The sequence below is a fragment of the Ornithorhynchus anatinus genome, chromosome 10, assembly GCF_004115215.2.
Source record: "Ornithorhynchus anatinus isolate Pmale09 chromosome 10, mOrnAna1.pri.v4, whole genome shotgun sequence".
NCBI classification, from domain to species: domain Eukaryota; kingdom Metazoa; phylum Chordata; class Mammalia; order Monotremata; family Ornithorhynchidae; genus Ornithorhynchus; species Ornithorhynchus anatinus.
In genome coordinates, this window is record NC_041737.1 from 13,771,074 (window position 1) to 13,793,255 (window position 22,182).

Sequence of the window (22,182 nt, forward strand, 5' to 3'; positions counted from 1 at the left end):
CTGCCTGCTGGGTGACTTTGGGCAAGTCACTTTTCTTCTCTGTGCCTCAGTTATGTCATCTGTAAAATGGGGATTGAAACCATGAGCCCCACATGGAACAGGGACTATGTCCAACTCGATTTGCTTGTACCTGCCCCAGAGTTTAGACAGTGCCTGGCACATAGTAAGTACTTAACAAATACCATCATCATTGTTGTCATTATTATTACTTTCCTGAGTACTTAGTACAGTGATCTGCACACAGTAATGCTCAATAAATTCCAGTGATAGAGGAAGTAATGCCCATCAAAGGGAACGCATTTGCCCTTCCACAATTATGGTGTCACTTTGGCCCTTTAGAGCTTCTTCTTTTCAACTGCGATTTCGCACACGGTCAAAGCTGCCAGTGAAGAGAATGGCACTCTCCACTGCCCCACCAGCCCCTCAGACCATAGAGGTGGGTGAGGGGGTTCTCAGAAGCCCAGGGATTGCTTTAAAGAGGACAGTTACACCATCAGAAGAGAAAACTGGAACCAGAAGTCCACATAGGCCTCTATCCCAGAGTGAAATGCAGCCTTCATTCAGAGGGGAGAGAGTATGTTACCCCCACGGATCTACAGTTTGGAGTGAGAACCCGTTAATTCTTAACTCCACCCCAGAGGGCATGTCATTTGTCTTTCTGACCAGGTTTAAAGCACCGTAGGGGGTACAGAGCTCATTAGCATAAACTACGCTCCACCTCCTTTTGGTACTTTACTGCCCAGATCTTGTAAAGATGCAGCCCTGGTGCCCAGAGAGCAGTGATGGGACCCTTCAGGTGGGCTATCCTGAACCTTGTCTGGCTCTGAAGTCTAGGCTTCCTCAGGCTTGTCTTCCCCCATGACAGCGGAGTGCTGATCCGTGGCCTGTAATGTTAATCTGATCATAAGTTCTAGCTAATTTTATTTGTTGTGTGTTTTTGATAATTACTTTGTAATGAGCTCTCTTTTACAACACTCAAGGCATGTTTATCCTATCATTTAGCAGTTAATCACCACACAGTTGTCTAGCACAAAGATATGAAATACACTTCTACATCAGGATACTTAGTTTATAGTTTTAAAGTCTCCATTGGAAAATGAAACAATGTCCATAACCCTAAATGTGGTTATTCAATCTACCGTAGGGATCTCTGCACATTTTTCAGCTGCTATTTTTAAACAACTCTTTTGTTTCTTAAAAAAACAAAAACCATACACATAGCTTGCAGTTAACAGCAGCATTTTTTTTTTCACCAAGTGGACTTTAAAACAAGGCATTCTCTGTATAAGTGATGAGTGACTTCAGGAATAAGCATATCCACAAAACAAAAAGTAAATCTTGGAATAAATCTTTAACAGCTGACATTCATTACAGTTTCTTCAATACTGCATGCTGAGTAGATAGATAAAAAATATGAAACACTATGGGTTTCCCCCTTTTTTGCAGCCTTTTGTAGAAGGCAAAAATGACACCATCATACAGTTACCTAAAAGACTTGACAGGTATTGATTTAAAGCACGATATATCGAGTGCTACTGTAAAAAGGATTTCATGGTCATAAATTTTAATGTCTTCCAATTTTGCACCCTCTCAGTAACTCGTCAATAACAGTTCAGTATAAGATATTTGCTTCATTCCTGCATGGCATTAAAGTCTATTATCCAGTTATAGGGATATGTAAGATGTGGCATTAGGCAATTCAAGGATGATAAAATGAATGTTAGTTATTTTCTACTATCTATTCTCTAATTGCACAATGGATAGATTTTTGTAGATGTCTCTAACAGATCACTTTTTGAATTAATTCCCTTGACCAAAATCCAGGTATCTTTGAGAGCTATTTATTTTCCTCTTCACCTTCAGAGTGCTTTATGCTATTCCTATATAGCATAAAGCTATCAGTTTAAATCAATCTAGGCTTTATTTTTCTTTTTATCTAAATTTAAAATTCAGTATTAACAGGACTCGAAAGTGAAATTACTGACTGTTTATTAGTGATAATAGTGTTAAGGTTGAATTTTTCTCAACAAAATTTCAGCCCTTGCCTTTGAAAGAATCTGCCATTTATCATCACAAGTGTTATTTCTTGCTATAAATTGTTCATCAAAAAATTTAATTTCTTTAAAAACTCTTTATTAATACCTGGTTATAATGTCCAAATGTATTTTTGTATTTACTCTGATAGTGTAATAGGACCTACCTTAGCAGAGAAAAATAAAACATGCTATTGAATATATAACCTTAAGATAAACAAGTTATTGGTTTTCTCCATTTAACTTTCCCAAATTAAATTTTAAAATAAACCATATTTTATCATTATTTTATTATGACGCTTAAAATTGTTATGCTGACTCTTTGAAAAACAGCCTTTTTAAAATGAGCTAGTAAAAATATAAATACCAGATGAAGTCGATACAACCCCCAAACTAACGAACTAACGTAATACATGTTTTAGAATTATTCCTCTTTTTTGTATTTAGAAAGTTGAAAGTAGTTGTAAACAAAATGCCACGTGACTAAAGAGCTTTCAAATCTGAATGGAAGCGGAATGCCAAAATAACCAAAACATGCTCATCTTTGCAAATTACTATTGGTAATTTTATGTGACAAACAAGTAATGAAATGTGATCACATAATTATTATATCATTGCATTATATAGTAATACACTCCTTATTGGAATCCATGTTTTCCCAGTTGTTAAATAGTTTAAATTGAATACATTGTTTCCAAGGCATTCAGTAACTCTTACATTGTCTATGTAAACCTGTATTTTAAGATACCTATCTTTTTTCGTCAAATAGGAGAGGTTTTTCATTGTTTTTTCTTTTGTTCAAAAAGGTTTGTTTCTGTTGCTACTTGAAAAAAAATTCAGATCTTTCATTCTACAGAAAACAAATAACTCAGTGTGAGTTTTATTATGAAATAATTCTAGGCTATTTAAAATTACCAGTATTTTCCCGACAGTTGCATAGTCTATTGTAATGATAACACATACTTCTGAAGTATTTTAATTGTTAATTGTTGAACAAGTCAACAATTCAGAGTTCTAAATCTATGAAATGCTGACTTAAAATGAGTTCAACTTAAGTGTTACAATTAAGTGCGTTAATATTGTTGAACATTCCACTTCTTTAGTCTTTATTAAAGTAAAAAGAATAAGCTGCTAAAGCAAATTCTAAAAATTAAGAAGTGATCCAGAACATAAGGAAAATTCTACCCATAAAATTGTTTTTTTCCCACACAATTTAGATATTTAAGCTCATATTTTGTCACCGTGATTTCCTAAATTTCCCTTTTTTTTTTTTAGAACTAGGCATTACATTTAGGTTCCAACTTGAGAATTCATTGCCAGGAGTGGTCTTGTCAATACACCTGTAACTAAAAATGGAAGATTATGAACAATGAGCCAGTGGGCAACATGACTAGGGTTGTATTTTTAAAGAACCACAAATTCAATTACATCCATTGTTACACTTCTCCTTGCATAGGGTTCTGGAGAAAGATGAAAGGCTGCCTGCTTGCTGCTTTGCTTTTAAGGAAAAAGAAAGTAGTTATTTACTGTAGAGTCTCAAATTGTTGAAAAATTTTGTTTGAACATCAATTTGTTCTTTCATATTTCTGGTTTTATTAATCATCTTGTAGGTAAGCAGGTGATTCATCCTAACCAAATTACTGTGGTCCAGGAAGAGTTCTCTCCAACCACTGAAAAAATTAAGTGGGCACAAGAACTGATTTCGGCTTTTAACGAACACCAGCAATTAGGAAAGGTAAATGCTTTATTAATGCCTAATGTAAAATAGTATTTAGAATGGTATTTGATTTCATTTGTTGTCTGTGGTTTAAAGTGCCTCGGGTAGATAAATGGTTCCCTTAGAATATTATTTGTCGACACAGATATTTCTGATGCTGTACAGTGCTTCTCTGTGGCACATTCTAAGAGAGAATTTAACTAGTTTGCTCTTTCTCTTTTTTTTCCCTTTATACCTTGTATTAAAAAAAGTTACCAGCATTAGAGAGATCCTAAAAGGCTATTAGCTTTGCCATTTAGATATTGTATCAGCATTGTCATATAAAAATAATTTGAGACCCAGGGAAAAGCAAGGTGTAATAAAAAAAAGCAGCTTAAAGAGATGATTCTTGTGGGAAGAATAAATACATTTTAAAAGTTTCTGTAATTAAAAAATCACAAAAACCTCTTCGGGGTTCGTCATTAAAAAGTGGGAGATTTTATGTGTATTTGTACCAATTTTTGGACTTGAGATTTGGATAGAGTGGAGAGCAAATTAACACTGGAATATGGTTGTTCCTAATTTAGTGCATCATTGAGTCTCACGTTTCCTGCTCTGTGGGTTTCTGCTATGTAAATATTGCAGTGGTGATGCACAATCTGTCTCCACTTTGTGCCAGTAATACTTAAATTAGGTGTCGCCTGAAGGAAGATTTTATGCTAGTTGCAGCATTGTCAGTTAATTATCTTAAAGGTTATTTGCTATAATCCGGTTTGCCTCTTTTTAAGAGGGAAGGGGAAAAGTTGACTCTTTATATCCGTTCATACTATTTAACGAGCAGACTGGGCTTCTTATTTAATTTAGGAGAGCTGGACAATTGAGGATCTGAAATAGCCAGTCAGAAGGCATTAAAAATATGAAGGTGCGATGTTTTGAATTCTTTAAAAAAAAAAACTTCTGTCATGGTCCTGTGGCTCACAGGTGACAGCTTCGGATTTGCAGTTATCTCTGGCAGGAGTTTCTGAAATCGGTATGTGTGTTAGATGGGTCACCACCTGGTCCTATTTCCTACTAGCTCTTCTGTTATCCGTACACACATTTGTAATGCCAGAAGGTGAACCACCTTAAAAATTGAAAAGCCTAGCTTCAATCTTGTTCTAACTCTGTCCAAGATGTAAAATAATTAGTTATTAGCTTGGTCTCTCTGGAAAGTATTTTGATGTTGACATCGTGTTCTATTTATTCATCTCATCCTTTCATTCAGTTCACAAATAGTCTCCAGTTCAGACGTTCAAATGATTTAATCATCATCTCTCCACGTCTCACATGCCTACCTGGAAACATATTGCAAAATGTGTTTCTGTACCCACCGAACGTACTTCTTGTCAGTAGGGGTTATACCCATGGTGATAAATACTTTCTGGAGAAAAAGTAAACTGGAAGGGAATGTTGATATTCAAACGACAGACCTAACAGAATTCCTGTTATCGCATATATAAACGTAACCAAATTAGCTATCCCTGTGAATTTAGAGCTGGACATCACCAAAGGAGACCAGCATCTGAGTAGTCGATGAGTGGAAGAAGTAGTAGGCAAATAATGTTTGCACTAGGAATTTCTCCAGGATCCATAGCTTTCAATTACAGTAGTACATAAATGGGAAGCTGTGAAACATTTATAAAATAGCAAATGCCCTTGCTTTCATAATAAATAAGTGAGTTGGCTTTTCTTATCCTAGATTCATTGAAATTAATGTCCTCCCGCACTTCCCAACCCTTTTCCTCACCATCCCACACCTCACCCTCAAAAATGATTCGGTCACCTTTTCCCTGCCCCATCAGACTAGTTTTTTTTTCTTCCCCTGCATCATAGTCTCTGCTTTGTCCAGTTCTGTTCTGAATAGCTCAACTAATGGGGTTTCCAGGGAAGGTAGGGAGCTATTTTACCCAGTTTGTGTGTTTCCTTCATTTGGACTACAAATTAGTCTGTCACAAAAATTAGGCTGGTAGGTAGGTAGTTGGCTCCATCTTGAGAGACGTCTTAGTGGGTTGGAAATATTATGGATCGAATTCATAAAGATTTGATATAAGTAGATTGCGAGCAATGCTTCCAACCAACACCTAATTTGCCATATTTCAAACAAGATTTGCTAAGGAAAGCAAACACAAGTTGATATACTTGTTTTGTCCAAAATCCAGGTGACGGGTGAAGGGAAACTGATTTATGTCCTAGTGAGCCTCTCTGAAATTTCAAAAGAGTCTTTTTCCCCCTGCCAATGAAATTGTGTTCAGGTGTTGCTTTGAAGTGGTAATGTCTCTTCTCTCTTAGCTCTCTAGTGAAATATATTCTCCTCTTAAACTTAAAGTACTTCTGAATTTATATTGTTGATGTATTGTCTTGTGTGTTCTTTCTGATGTTATTAATCCCAACTGAGAGCTGTCTTATGCTCGCTTCAAAATCCTGAGAATTTGAGTGGTTATATTTTGAGCTGATAAATTGTGAAATTGCAGCCTGTGGAAATACAGGCTTTTGTTTGGGGTTTTTTTGGAAGTTCCAGATGAATAAAGTTTGATGTCCTCTGCTTAGTCCTTCCTGAAAAACACTTGGCATTGAAAAATAATAATCGGCTAATATCATCGACCATCATTTGGCAAGTAGTTGTGAAAGGCATTTCCAAAAAAACAGAATCCAGGCTCCTGCAAGCTATTTGCAGACTCCAGCACCTTAACACAATGGGGTCCATTAACGAAAGCCCTTAATTGACGTTAGGAAATTTTACGTTACCTCATGTCTTAGTATTTATTAGAAAAGCTGATAAATTTCTGCTTCCAGAGGTCCTGATGTATGTTTCCTTCACAAGTGAATATATTATTTGATATCAGGTCATCATTTAATTTTGCAGTAGTAATACTCCACAGAACAAGAAATTCTTCAAGAAAATTCTATTTGAAGGATATCCATTCAATTATTTTTTCCCAGTATTTGATTATTCAGGAAAAATGCTATAAACACGGGACATAAAAATAACTTAATTCCATATTATCTTTGTTAAAATCACAAAGTGTTTCCTAATAATTTTGTTCCTTCTTCTTTCTCTTCCATGGTCACTGTTTCTGTACTGTAAAAGATTTTCCTTTATCTTTTTCCATAACTAAATTGGACAATTCAGGGAAAATGTGCCTTATGGGAGATAGAAAATTAAAGTTTACATAAGCTATTTATAGCCTTATAGGAAAATTACATAATATATGTTATTTATAGCCTTTATGAAAAGGTAGTCACATTTTCAATGATTGAATTAAACTTTTGTACTTTGTGTTTTTTGCTGAATGAAATAGCAGTTTCAATATGCTCTTTTTCCAATAAGTGAATATGGTAAAAGATTAAATGGAAAAATTGGGAGTTTATGGGCAAAAATTCAAGTAAAGATTAATGAATGGATATAATTATTTCACATTAAGATGTTTATCTGTAACATAAACCCGGATCCAGAGAAAGTTACCCTGAAAGGGGAGAGAGGTTGAATATTCTTTCTTGCATATCCTGTTTCATTAAAAGCAAATCACAGAACAAAAATATTGACAAAAGTACCTGTCAGAGGCACAGTTCTGAAAGGTAAATCTGAATGCTCATAAATACATGAAAACCATTTTTAGTGCTTCAGCACCTGTCAGGAGGTGAAATCCAATCACAGAATTAAGTTGTTTACCAGCAATAATTTGTCCATTTTCGTAGAATTTAATTCTTTCTAAAACAATGCAAGTAGTTTAAAAAACTGTAACGATTCAAGGTTAGACAGAAATTTTTCCCAGCTATTTCTTTTGTTCATTATTCTGTGCATTTCTCCATGCATTTTTTTTACTAGGACCTTTTTAAGGTTATCATCTTCTAACTCTTTTAATGTCTGCTTTTAAAATTCTTTTCCAAATACCAATTTGTCATACTTAGACTTGGTGTCAGAGAGGAAAGGAAAATATTGATCTTAGGGAAGTCCAAAAATCTGTCATCATAAAAAAAAAATTATTCAGAATCAGTTCAGTGCCCAACTTAACATAGCATATGTATGCCACAGACTTCATCATCACTAAAAGTTCCTGAATTTCCCTCATTTGAATTTAATATGATCAGTAATCTTATGCAATTCAGAAAAGTCTACATAAATGAGCAAAATATTTATAAGGAGATAATGTTAAACAGATATCCATAAACGGAGTATATGTGGGAAGGTCATGGGCTTTGAATCATGCTAGTAGCCTCCTCAAAAGGGACATTTAAAAAAAAATAGATTCCTGCCATCAATATTGAAAATTTGCCCACATTTTGAAAGGCTCACACCTTTTATTTATTTTTTTATTTCAAACTCAGTGCTTAACAAAAGAATGAGTGTTTTGTCCAGATGGCCTTCTAGAAGTCTCCCTGAGAGAACTCAAAAAGAATTCCATGCGGCCAAAAATATTGTTTCAATTAAACTGTGCCAGGATACCTACTGTCTATCTTTCTTTCCGATCTAAAATTTGGTTGAAATTAGGGAGTCATTGTCTTTGTCGGCTGAAAATATAGTTCACCATTACCATCACTAGTGCCCCCCTACACCTTAACATCAACACCTCCTAAAACTCAGTCTCCTTCAACTGTGCATACTGACACAGAAACCTGGGGAAAAGGAAAGATGGAAGGAGATAACTTGTCTTTTCAGATTTTTAATAGCTACAGTACCTCTCTTTTATCCTATCCCAGTTGGTATTTTAAAAAACAAAAAGGCCAACCTAGAATTTCCCAGGTGAGATTTCTTGGAAATGAATATGCAAACATATTTGACACCAGTGCTCCTAAAACAAATTTTTTTTTAAGTGAAATAAAGGAAAAGATGTAAGTATGTTTATTCAGACAAGCAAAATTCCGTTGCTCCTAGTATTCTACTTCATCTTCTTTCCTGTTGACAGATGGTGAGATTGATATAAGGGTATGAAAATGGACCTTGGCTATTGTGAATGTTAAACATTCAGAGAAGTGTGGAGTTCATAATTTTGAAGTGTGGCAAAAATCCAAAGTACCCTTTGTAAAATCCTCCAACCTTAAATCAAAATCCATTCATAAGGATTAATTCAATCTGCATGTTTATGGTATACAGACTTCCATCATTTTTTATCTATTTTGAATATACCCCCGTTTTCATTTTGTTGATCATTTTTAAAAAACAGCTGGTTGTGCATAAATCAGAGATTGGTTTGAAGCTTTCCACACATGATATTTAAGTAGTTCTGAATCCTCCACTACGTGAATCTTCTTGATTGTTCAAGATTTACCTCATAGAAGACTTTGAAGGTCCAAGTTGTATCTGCCTTGGCACTTTCTGAGAAAAACAGAACTTTACTCTGGTGCCCAAATTTGATGGCCCCCACTGTTGAACCTTGGGAAGTTGTCACCTCACAGTAGCGCTTCATGCTATCTACTTTAAAAGTTGCATTTACTCAGTGCATATTTCCCTCCAAACTAGTGCCATGAGCACTCATTCAGCTTTGTCACTATTAAGTACAACTGACCGAGTTAATCAATCAAGCAATAGTTATTTATTGAGCACTTGCTCTGTGCAGAGAACTGTGTCTGGGAGAATACATGAGTCAGTAGACAGAATCCCTGCCCTCAAGGAGTTTACAGTCTAGCAGAGAAGATGAACCCTAAAATGGATTACAGACAGGGGAAGCAACAGAGTTTAAAGAGATATACTTAAGTGCCACGGGGGATTCAGTTGTACATAAAATCCTCTCTTCACTTTCTCATCAGTCTTATTTTCCATGCTACCTATCATTTGTGTTTTTCTCTTTCAGTCCCACCTCCTTAGTCACTAGTGACCATATGTGTCATCCCAGATTACATCTACACAATCTAGGGTCACTTGTTTTTCCCCCAAAACCTTCACATGGTTGATTTCAAATGAGTTTATCAACACAAACCCCAGATTCTTTCGGTACTGCCAAGCTAAGATACCTAGACATCCTTTTGCTCATGAAAATTACAGATTTGCTTTTGCTGAAAGGACTTTAGTTCACTAATTTCAACTCAGTATTCAGTGTATCAAGTCTGGTGCCCATTTTAAGACAATGCACTGAAGAAAGAGGGTGAGATTTCCAGTTTGAGTTGTTCTGTGAGCTTGATTTCTATCCTCTCCACTACATCTTACATTGTTAAATGATGGAATCCCTCATTAAGAATGATAGAACCTTGGACCCGAGATGTCAGAAATGAGAACTTGCCCATTGAGCGCTCAATAAATATGATTGAATGAGTGATTCCTGTGCTAGTGGTTTGCACAGCACCATTCTCTCTCTCTCATCTCTGCCAGCCATGTTCCCACTGCGGTATGGAGTACAGCAAGCCAATAGGTGGGTATCAGGGTAGCCCTTACAAAATGCGGGCTTGGTCTTTGCCTAACTTAGCCAGGCAGTACAGGGACTAATAATAATAACTGTGGTTTATGTTAAGCACTTACTATATGCCAAGCACTGTACTAAACACTGGGGTAGATTCAAGATAATCAGGTCCCACCTGGGGCTCACAGTCTAAATGGGAAGGAGAACAGGTATTGAATCTCCATTTTGCAAATAAGGGAACTAAGGCACAGAGAGGTTAAATGACTTGCCCAAGGTCACCCAGTAGATGAGTGGCAGAGTAAGTTACTTAACTTCTCTATGCCTCAATTCCCTCGTCTGCAAAATGGGGATTCAATACAAAATGGGGGGGTAGAACCCAGGTGTCCCGATTCTTGGAGCATTCGTTTTCCACTGGACCAACAGTAAAGCATATTAGTCAAGAACAACATGAAATCAGTATTGAGTTTAAAATTAACACTAATTGATGCCGTTATTGATACTTTGCCTCTTGAAGTTTCTCTGTATTTGATTTTTGAGGGGACAAGTACATGTGATCAATAGCAGCATTATGTTGTGGGTATCATTATTCACAGTATTTATTCAGCACTTTCTTTGTGTAGAACATTCTATCAGGCACGTGAAAACATTGGGAAGTAGGAGACATCGTGACTGCCCTCCAGAAGCTTACTATTTAAAGGGGAAGGCAAGCAGGTATAAATTAACAAATTTGCAGTAGCTAAAAGAGTGATGTAATCGATATAAATTACGAACATACTAGATAGTAAATCAATAGCAAACAGGTAGTTGAGGAGATGGTCTCATTAGGAAGAAGGGGGAATTAATCAGGAAGTGCCTCATGGAGGAGGTGACTTTTGAGAAAGCCTTTGTAGGAAAGGATGAAGATGCATGTTATTTAAATCATTCAAAGGCCCCTGAAAGATCCTCTGTATTGTAAGCATGGGTCCCAATTAAAGTCTCCCAATACCTTTTCAAACTAAAAAGGAATCTTTAAGCCCCATAGTGAGTTTTCACATGGTTTCTTTATGATGCTTAGCCTACTAGAATCCTTGAGCAGGTGAGCATATTGAAGGAAGTTGAGCTGCAAGTGGGGAAGAAGCCCACCTGTCTTCCACATGAATCCTTTCAAGTTTCTCCTGATTTTTGCCACAAGGCCATTGAAAGACTCTGCCATCTGACTCTGTCCAGTATCTCTTCCATTTCGAATTATTGGGAAAACACAGGACAGTTGCTTGTAGCAGATGGATTTATATACCTGGCACTCTCTCAGGGCTGATATTGACCTGGCAATGAGGCCTTGAGCTCGAGAGTACAACTGTGACCTCCATTTTCAACCCCTCCCTGCCCAGGGATTGGCCACCCCCATGTGTTCCTCTTTTTTATTTCTCCCCAAGTCCTTGCCACTCAGTGATTCAGAGCCGAGAAATGGACTGCTGCTCCTACCCTCGGGAGCTTAGGAAGGTGTCCAACCAAAAGAAAATTCCTCTCTCTCCCCACCCCCCTTAGCTTTCTCAGGGGTTCTGTGCCCAAGTCCTTGACCTGGTCATCTTTGTGTTCCACGTGGACACTTGGCCAACATAAAGAGAACAAATCTCCCACTTTTCTAGGCAGAAGCCAGACATTACACAGACTAAAAGCGAAATGAAATTCCTAATTTTGAGTTCCATGGGGGGGACCAGTACAAACCAGTACCAGTGGTTCCCCTTCTTTGTAGGATTTGGAATTGTACTTCTGTCCTCATAAAACCGAGGAATTGTGCTCTTGAAAAATACTGTGCAACATGAAACCATATTATATGAGTCCTTGTATCAGGAAATTGCAGGTTGAGTTCCCGGTGTTTAGTTTTTTATTCAAAGAACAACTCTTTGACATGCATTTAAGAACTGTTCATACTAAAAATAAATGCTTTTGTATATATGTGTGCCCCCGTGGGTTTCTATTCCTCTGCATCTGTTTTTCTCCTTTCCTCTGCCTCTTTGGGTGTCAAAGGAGGTGTGTCTCTGTGTGTGTGTTGTGTGTGTGTGTGTGTGTCCATCCTTGGGTGACTCTAGGTGTATATAACCATGGGTATGTGTTTACACTTTTCATGCATGTATGGGGGGTAGTGTGCTGAGTTTAGCCTTCTTTCCTTGTAGTCTCTGCTTTTTCTTTGATATTTATTAAGTGCTTATTATGTGTCAAGCATTGTTCTTAGCACTGGGTTAGATACCAGTTAATCAGACAAGGCAAAGTCCCTGTCCTGGGGCTCACAGTCTAAGAGGGAGGACAGGTATTGAATCCCCAATTTGCAGTTAAGGAAACTGTAGCACAGAGAAGTTAAGTGCCTTGCCCAAGGTCTCAAGGAAGGCAGGTGCTGCAGCTGGGATTAGAACCCAGGTCTTCTGACTCCGAGGCATGATCTTTATCCACTAGGGCTCGCTGCTTTCAGCTTGTCCTTCTAGACTATAAGCTCCTTGTGGGCAGAGATAGTAGCTATGACTGCATTGTACTTTGCACACAGTAAGCGTTCAATACATAATAACGGTATGTGTTAAGCGCTTACTATGTGCAAAGCACTGTTCTAAGCCCTGAGGGGGGATACAAGGTGATCAGGTTGTCCCACGTGGGGCTCACAGTCTTTAACCCCATTTGACAGATGAGGGAACTGAGGCACAGAGAAGTTAACTGACGCCCAAAGTCACACAGCTGACAAGAACTGAGCCGGGATTAGAACCCATGACCTCTGACTCCCAAGCCCGGGCTCTTGCGACTGAGCCACTCTGCTTCTCTAAATACAATTGAATGAATTGTACTGCACTCTCTCAAGCATTTAGCTCTGCACATAATAAGCACTCAATAAATACCATTGATCAATGGTCTGTCTCTTGAAGTCTGAACAGATTGGGAAAAGCCTTCAGCAGGAACAATTACCAATAATTCAAGCCTTCCTTTTCCCTTCTTTATAGCAAAGCTTCCTATTTGAGGTCATATCCTACCTTCCTCTGGAAGGATTTATGGGCAGGAAGAGATCTCCCTTTGTAAGGGAATCCTCACACTCTTCAAGAAATGATGGAGAGGGACTAAATTTCAACGAGTTTGAAAATTTTGCTTTATCCCAGGTTCTACATGTGGTTTAAGCATAGGGCAGTTAGTAACATGTCGGTTCTCATTAATTAAATGTTGTTCCACAAGCCCAGTAAACATTCTGGGGGGTTTGCTTGAATTTTTAGGGTTCTTAACTGGGTTTTCTGCAAAACTCATTAGAATGCAAAGAGAAATGTACTTCCACAGCCCAGATTTTCCAGGCAAGTAGTCTCACAGCCGTGGAATGAAATCAATTGTGAATCATAGTAATTGATTAATCACTGCTTGGTGACAGAGATATAGAACACTTGGCAAATTAAGAAACTTTCTGAAATTAAGGTCAATTTTATTTTTAACTACTCTAAGAACAAATATTTAAATACTGGGAGCTTGGGAGCCTGTACTGCCGGGAGAGTTTTGGGCTTTCCAAAGAAGCACCTTGGAAACAGAAAGGAGTCATTCCCTGAGCCATCTTGGGGATTGTGTGATAGGGGCTGAGGGTCGGGGTATCTTCTAGATCCTCTTTCTCCTTGCCCCAGGCCACAATACCCCTTCATTCCCCCTCACCCTGGTCCAGGGGATGTCCAGCAAGCAGTCCTTCCCCACGCTGGCCAGGCAGAGATGGCAGCCTTCCCAGTTGGGCCCTGCTAATTCTAACTCTACGGGGATGTGACAGATCTCAGGCTGAGGGAGGAAAAAGCAGCCATAGATTTAGCCATGACAGGTTGCTCTTCCAAGAGCTGTCTGGCCTGACAAGACTCCTGCTGCTTTTGGTGCCTTGAAGTAGAGAGGCTAGTAATCCGTCAATTGATGGTATTTATTAATTTTTTTTGTGGTATTCATTAAGCACTTACTATGTGTCAAACACTGCTCTAGGCGCTGGGGTGGGTATAAATTAATTAGGTCGGACACAGTCCCTGACCATATGGGACTCATAGATGAGAAATTCTGATCTCCCTGCAGTTCTCCTTCCCCTTTAATCTGTGAGCCCCAGTGGACAGGAACTGTATCTGACCTGATTATCTTGAATCTACCCCAGCGCCTCATACAATGCTTGGCACATAGTAAGCACTTAACAAATATTACTGTTATTATTATTGTGTCCGTCTACCAGTTTCAAAGCAGTCATCACTATACTACAGCTTTACTGAGCTGGACAAGCATATAGCATGCAGGATGGTAGGACCCCAACAGCTGTCAAATAGAGACTTCAACCAGTCAATTGTATTTACTAGGCGCTTACTGTGTGCAGAGCACTGTTAGTCAATCTTATTTTTTGAGCACTTACTGTGTTTAGAACACTGTACTAAGCACTTGGGAAAATACAGTATAACAATATAACAGACATATTCCCTGCTCACAATGGGAGAGTACAAAACAACAGATATGGTGGACATGTTCCCTGCCCACAACGAACTCACAGTCTAGAGGGGGAAACAGACATTAATTAAGCCAAAATGGGATGACCCAAGGCAGGAGGAAAGGAGGAAACGCATCAAGTGCAGTCTCTAGCCATGTAACCTGACAACCAATGTTGGGCAAGAAGTGCCACAGTCCGAGTAACCCAGTGTTTTTTGAGTAAAGACTTTGGGAGAGTCATGAAACTGAGATAAAGCCAAGGACGTTACCAGGCACCACGAGGGGCAAACATACCAGCACCGAGCGGCCAGTTGGAGTGTGTGCTTGGCACCAGAGGGGTGATGGTCACCAGTCAGCCATACCAGCACAAATAGTGTTAATTTGAACACCAGTGACACCATCTTTGAAAATGAAGAGGAGACAGAGAGAAGGCAGAGGGAGACGCACAACCTGACCCAGCCTACTATGACTCTGGAAGGAAGCTCTCTCTCCAAAAGCCATAAGAATATTTACTTTTATCCCCTAGCACATTGAGACACTATTACTCTCAGTCTTCTACTGTAAGCAGCTAAGAATGTGTTACTGTTTAAAAGCATTAGGCAGAATTCAATGTGATTCACCCAAACTGCTCAGAATAATCACTAAAAATTAGTGATTTTTTGTCAGGAAAAGCACTCAAACTTCTCTCACCTAGACACAAAGCTAAGGAGGGAGACTGTTAGTGTGAATTACCTCTAAGACTGGCACAATTCATTAAGAGAGTTGGAAATTTTCACACAAAGGGTAAACAGTCTCTTGATACATTCTGTAGCACATAAAAAAAGTCCGTAAAAGGAGAGAGGTCTCATGAATTCTTGCTTACAAATTTTAGAGAGATATTTTAGCCATTTGTTTATATTACAGATCCAAGGGCAAAAGAACTTTCGTAAACCCTGTAGACTCTAGGCTAGAGAAACCAGGAAAGAAATTATCAGCATGCCCAATTTTAAATGTCTTTCTCTGTCCAGGACCCTGTAAGAGCTAGGAAAAAGAGAAATTATAGAGCATAGAAGCAGAAGTACATGTGTGTCTCCAGATTTGAGCTCGATGATGCAAATCAAGCAGAACTAAGCCCCAGAATGAGCAGTGGAATTATTTCCCTATCTTGAAAAACTCCAAATAGTATCCCGTTTCGTTGTGCACATGGAACTCAAACTAACGATGCAGATTCAGGAAACATGACATATGCCCGGAACTGTCATCTCGATTCCATGTGCAGCGCTTGGATTTCCTGGACATCAGGGTTCATCTGGCTTCTCCGGCTATTATTTAGGCCATAGTAGGACAGATGTGCTATTTTCAGGGCAATAATCCACTTGGTAGTTGAATAACCAGGAGGCCTTTGGGCTTCATCATTTAGTCCAATAAGAAAGCTAGTCTTCGCCCTGTAAAACAGCATGGGCTCTGTTCCTCTGTTTTTCATATACACCAGGCTCCTGAATATCCTCCAGGCTTCCAGCAAGATAGATAAGTGCTTAGAGGAAAGCAGCATGGCCTAGTGGAAAGAGCATAGGGCCCGGGAGTCAAAGGACCCGAGTTTTTAATCCTATTTCCATAATTTATGTGCTGTGTGACCTTCTGCAAGTGATTTCACTTCTCTGTGCCTCCATTTCCTCAATCTGTAAAATGAGGATTAAGACTGTGAGCCCCATGGAGGATAGGGACTGCATCCAACCTGATTAGCTTGTATCTACCCCAGCTCTTAGAACAGTGTTTGACACATAGCGCTTAACAAATACCATAATAATAATTATTATGATTATTATGTGCTTAATAAATACCATAAAAAGAGGATAGACAGCAGAATGAAGCCATCTGGAAAGCAAAAAGTGTTTGTAAGCCATACTTCAGCCTTCCAAAAAGTGAGTGTGTATGGTCTGACAAAAAGTCCTACAAAGGGAAACAGTAGGAACTTCAGGAAAAATTGAAAAATGGTACAGAAACATCTTTGGGATCCTGATCACTCTTTTCAAGTGCTGGATCTGGAAAATGTTGGGGTGACTGGTCAAAATATGTACTGGGAGAAGTTAAGACACATCAATCAATCATATTTATTGAGTGCTTTCTGTGTGCTGAGCACCGTACTAAGCACTGTACTAAGAAAGTACAATATAACAGAGTTGGTAGACATGTTCTCTGCCCACAATGAGCTTGCACTCTATTTAACAAGTTTCCAACAGTTCTATCCAACAGTTTCTTAGCAAATAAATCCCTAGGTGACCTCTAAAAATTCATCTCCTTCCAACCCGACCCCTTCCTTTCCTTGTTCAGTCAGGTGCCTCTTCTGTGAATGTGTTTTCTACCTGGCATCCAATGCCATCATAGTCCAATAGCTACGTCATTATTTTTGGAAAGCAATCTGAGGTTTCCCTGCCTTGCTTCTTGGAGTCTGGATTTTCAGCAATGAGACAGAGCAGCATGGCTTAGTGGAAAGAGCATGGGTTTATGAGTCAGAGGATATGAGTTCTGATCCTGGCTCCACCACTTGCTTGCTGTGTGACCTTGAGCAAGCCACTTAACTTCTCTGTGCTTCAGTTACCTCATCTGAAAAATGGGGATTAAGACTGTGAGCCCCACGTGGGACAATCTGATTACCTTGTATCTACCCCAGCACTTAGAACAGTGCTTGGCACATAATAAGAGCTTAAAAAAATCGTAATTATTATTTATCATTATTATTATTATTAGAGCTGCCTCTGAAATGTCATTGGGTGTTTTGTTTGGACTAATGAGTTTAAGCAGCGTGGCCTAGTGGAAAAAGCAAGGGCCTGGGAGTCAGAGGATCTGGGTTGTAATCCCAACCCTGCCAAATGCTTGTTGTGTGACCTTGGGCAAGTCACTTCAGTTCAGTTCTCCTGCTCTCTCTGTCCTACTTAGAGTGTGAGACCCATGCCGAACAGGGACTGTGTCCAACCTAACTTGTGTCTGTCCCAGCACTTAGAACAGTGTTTGACCCATAGTAAGTGGTTAACAAATACCATCAAAAAATGCTGCCGTGGAACAAGGCAGAAAATAATGATTAGTTCATAGCTGAATTTCAGCCCACATGAACTAATTTCCAACAGTTTCAGTTAATTGAACTATACCTATCAACAAGTCAAATGAAGTTCCACCATCATAAATTCCAGTTTCTTGTCATTCCTCTTGATTTCCGTGATATATAGCAGCATCTTTTTCTATTTTCCATAAACTTCCTATCTCATTGTAGATCAATAATTGTGCTATTTATAGCCTGAAAGAAGCTATGTTCGATAGGCTAATATAGCACAGTGGAACTTTCTTTAGAAAAACTCACAAACAATGAAACAATTTCATGGGTAATTGTTTACCATGTTTACCAGTAAAGATGTTCCAAAACATGCACAGGCAAGAAAGTATGTAATGGGACATGTTACAATGAAATTTTTGCCTCGGGACCCTAAATCAAACTGATCTTTTAGTTCGGTTCTTTTTCCTATCAAGAGTTAAATGTTCACATCCCCCAAACAGTATGCTGGTGAAGAAGGAGAATTTCTTACAAACGCTAAACTTCTCTTTTCTCCTCTGAGAGGAGGGGAATCCAGCCAGCCTTCATTATTTATGTTAGCTCTTTCGACAGTCCCTGTAAGAAAAATCAGTGGGATTCATGTGGGATCCAATGTTCTTGTTTTTAAAATGTGTGTAAAGAGAAAGCCTATAATTTCCCAACCTTCTTTCAAGAAGTTTGTGTTCTGTTTTCCAGGGAGCCTTTACTTTCCGCGGAAGTATGATAGACATGCCGTTACTGAAGCAGGCACAGAACATTGTTTCACTTGCCACAGCCATCAAGAAGAAATGATCTCTTAAATGAAGCTCTCACCAGGTGGGCCAGATGTACAGTGGATTTCATCAGGAGGGATTGGAAATGCCGAGGGAAATGATTGAATATGCCAGAATTGAACCTGATTCTCCTTTAATTCACATGGGTCATCATTTTTGTTATCGTACCTTCCAGTTGTCCCAGCTATTGGGATCTAAAAGATGGCTCCTTTCCCTAGCCCTCCAGCTGGCCAATTCCCAGGTATTTCCTAGATGCTCTCACCCATGGGGCTTCTGACTTCCCTGGTGGATGGAGCATTAGGGAATATTTGAATTACGAAGCGTCATTGCCAGAATTGAACCTCATTGCCGAAATCGCCCCTACCTTTCCTCTGATTGGAATTGTTGGGCCTTATTGTCGATTTGCCTGAGGGAGGTGGTAAAGATGTCTTGGGCTAGGGCTTTGCCTGTCATATGTGTTCCAAGAGAGTTGTATCCACTTCCATAATAATGAAATAAAATAATCAAGGAGACTTGAAAAATCTGACCAGCTGCATTTTTGCCTCCAAAGAGCTCATCTGAAAATGTGGACTAAAAATTGGGTTCCTCTGTCTTTGGGGACCAACAGGGGCCAGTAATTTTAAAATCAACTGGGAAATGCAAGCTTTTGTTGATGTGCTCTCTCTCTCTCTCTCTCTTTTTTTCTCTCTCTCTCATTATGTCCTTGTTTAACTGCTCAGCCCCTGTCCCCTGTAAACGTAGAGCGGGGCTAGGACTCCTTCAGCCATAAACTTGTAGAGTTTTAGAAGACACAATGCAGCAGAACTTGTGCATATGGTCTCAAGTCAGATTTGCATCACATTAGATATACTGCTACAGGTCATCTGGACTATGTGGTTAACGGGCTTAGTAAAGCTGTTTTGAAGAGGTTAACCCGGCTTGTAGTAAGGGTAAATAAACATAACAACCAGCCATTGTTCTCTATTCAGCATGTACTCTTATGTTGAAGGCTAAAGGGTATTGAAACTGCAGAGGATCAGCTTGTGGTTGCCAGAGGACTCCAATGAAGTTTGAAACACCAACAATCAGAGATTTTGTTTCTGTTCCTCATTAAATCATGAGCTTTTGTGTTCAGACTCTGAACGACTGTTCTTTAAGAAATTAACAGAATGGGAAGTTTTAAACTCTGCACCAACCTTTTCATGACCTACACAGCAGCAATGCTGCTACACTCAGACAAAACACCGCAGGGAAGGCTGTTCTGTTTATTTAAATTTGTAAATAGAAAACATTTGTTTTTTCGTTCATTTTTCACCAGCTCCTTCGCTTTCTTTCCTACATGGAAATAAGCACCTCTCCCCAGCTTCTCCCCCTAGGACGGCTCTTTCCCCAGATCACCCTCAAGAATGCTCCTGGTTCAAACGAGATTCGCCTTGAAGCTGCAGAATAGGCAGGAGGAGAAACACCCGTCAAGAGACCTGAAGTCCCTTGCTCCCAGGCCGTACCTACCCTGACCCATGGAATCGACGGATTGGTTTTTTTCTTGATTCATTATCTGGCGAGTTCCTTCAAGACACCTGAAGGCCAAGCAGCCCAGAGAGGCTAAGCACTGATAGGGTGGGGCCATGACCCAAGGAGGATCGGATGCTGGAATTTGCCCTCTAAGGAGCCTCCTACACCCCTCGAAAATCTGCCTGATTGACAGCTGCAGCCTGGGGATGCGAGCAGCCAGAACTGCTTTAATGACTGGGTCAAAGAGACTGGGATCCAGTCCATCAGATCCATTCATTCATTCAATCGTATTTATTGAGCACTTACTTCGTGCAAATCACCCTTCTAAGCTCTTGGGATAGTACAATATAACAATAAACACAGTCCTTGCCCACAACGAGCTTACAGTCTAGAGATGAGCCAGACTCAGACACACACACAAACACGCATGTACACACACACCCTCTCTTCCCACACATTCAAACCCACAGAAGCACCCACTCACACTCACACGCTCACCCACACTCACATCTAGAGTCATAACTACCCAACAGCTTCTGCTCTAGGCATCGTCTAGGCAGAAGTATGAACTCTGATTGAAAGAAAGAGAAAAACGTTGGGCGGGGCCTGGATTTCCCCACAGGAAGTAGCCCCCCACTGCCCAGGGTCTTGGTACTAAGGCCTGGGAGAGTACAGTAGTTAGTAGACACATCTCCTAACCTGCAGTCACAAGGTTTCACCTGAGTCCTCCCGTCCATTCTCCTTCCTTCCCCCTACTCCATCCCACCTGTTCCACTGAGGGGAATGAATCTTCACCAGACCGGCACCAAAAACCCTAACCAGAACTGCTGAGGAGAGCAAAGCAGCTCCTGCTCCCTCCACTGCTGTTTCCAATGATACCGACTTCCCAGTGTGCTTCCTTCTGGGATTTCAGGATCGCTTCCTTCAGACACTCACCCCCTGCAGAGGTGTGAACTCCCAGAAATCCCCAGCAGCAGGAGCAGTGGCAGGAGTTTCCCTTCCTACCCCCTCTGGCTGTGGTTCCTTTCCGCTGGGCTCCTGGGGACTGTCACCTCAACAGGGAGCCCAGCAAGAAGTGGCCCAGTAGGAGTCCGGAGTTGCTGCTGTCACCATGCCGGCTGTACCGCCTACAATAGTGGGAAGGGTCCTTGAGGGGTTCTTCTATCGAGTTTCCGAACTCTACCTTAACGGCCCCCTGAGGGTCGAGTGAGGGACCCCGTGAGTTAAGCCTCTGCCCCGTCTGACCACCGGCAGGACCCATCCAAGCCTGTAAGCTCATCCCCTTGACCGTAAACTCATTGTGGGCAGGGAATATGTCTGTCTGTTGTTATATTGACACTCCCAAGTGCTTAGTACAGTTCTCTGCACACAGGAATCGCTCAATAAATACGATTGGCTGACTCTCCAGGGGGAGGCCACGGCTTTCCAAGGTCTCCGCCTCAGCGCCTCTGCCTTCCAGATCACAGGGTTGGCTTTGATCGCTTGCCCATGGAGTCAGGGTCCAAGATCCTACACTGGCTGGAAATCAGGAGTACAATTAGCCCAGCAAGGGCAGCATCTGAGGGGCTTCAGCACCATAAAGAGAGCTGTCCTCAGTGTCCTCAGTAGAGGAGCAGTGTGGCTCAGTGGAAAGAGCCCCGGCTTTGGAGTCAGAGGTCATGAGTTCGAATCCCAGCTCGCCACTTGTCAGCTGTGTGACTGTGGGCAAGTCACTTAACTTCTCTGTGCCTCAGGTACCTCATCTGTAAAATGGGGATTAAGAGTGTGAGCCCCACGTGGGACATCCTGATTCCCCTGTGTCTACCCCAGCGCTTAGAACAGTGCTCGGCACATAGTAAGCGCTTAACAAATACCAACATTATTATTATTATTTCCCCTCCCCTCAGGAATGGAGACTGGTCATGGGGAGGGAGGAGGTCTTCTGAGTTTGGCTTTGTGCTAACCCAACCTTGATCTCTGGAGTACAGGTCCCCTGAAACTCAAGAGCCACCCCCAGACAGCACAGAGCTCAGCTGAGGGTTTCCAAACCCTCTTAGCTGCTCAGGATCAAACACGAGACATCAACTTGTCACATACCCGGCGTCCCTGCCCCACCCAGGGCCATGAGCATCCTAGGATCTGCTCATATGGTGGGGGAGAACTACCTCGATTCCATGCTCAGCTTTCTTTAGACGATGATTCTTCGGGATTTTGAATCCCCTTAAGTCCAAATGGAGGTCTTGCCCACTCTCCTTCGGTGATCTCAGATGGGGAGCGGATACTTGGCTACTGCCAGACGATCAAAAGGGACAGGGTTTCCCATCTTGCACTGGGC

General features: G+C 40.4%; 1 protein-coding gene across 3 annotated transcripts in view; it reads left to right on the forward strand.

Annotated features, from left to right (window-relative positions):
* The window catches only part of CLYBL (citramalyl-CoA lyase), a 95,702-nt gene extending 75,526 nt beyond the window's left edge, over window positions 1-20,176 (forward strand). Inside the window, exons 7-9 of one of the 3 annotated variants that reach the window (XM_007671996.3) lie at window positions 3,644-3,768; window positions 18,301-18,420; window positions 19,675-20,176. In XM_007671996.3, coding sequence (XP_007670186.1) covers window positions 3,644-3,768; window positions 18,301-18,396 — 221 coding nt within the window. In that variant the 3' untranslated portion in view covers window positions 18,397-18,420; window positions 19,675-20,176. Of the gene's footprint in view, window positions 1-3,643; window positions 3,769-18,300; window positions 18,901-19,096; window positions 19,493-19,674 lie in introns of those variants that run through there. The other 2 variants (XM_007671990.2, XM_007671981.2) reach the window with 2 other exon arrangements.
* The last annotated feature ends 2,006 nt before the right edge of the window (window positions 20,177-22,182 follow it).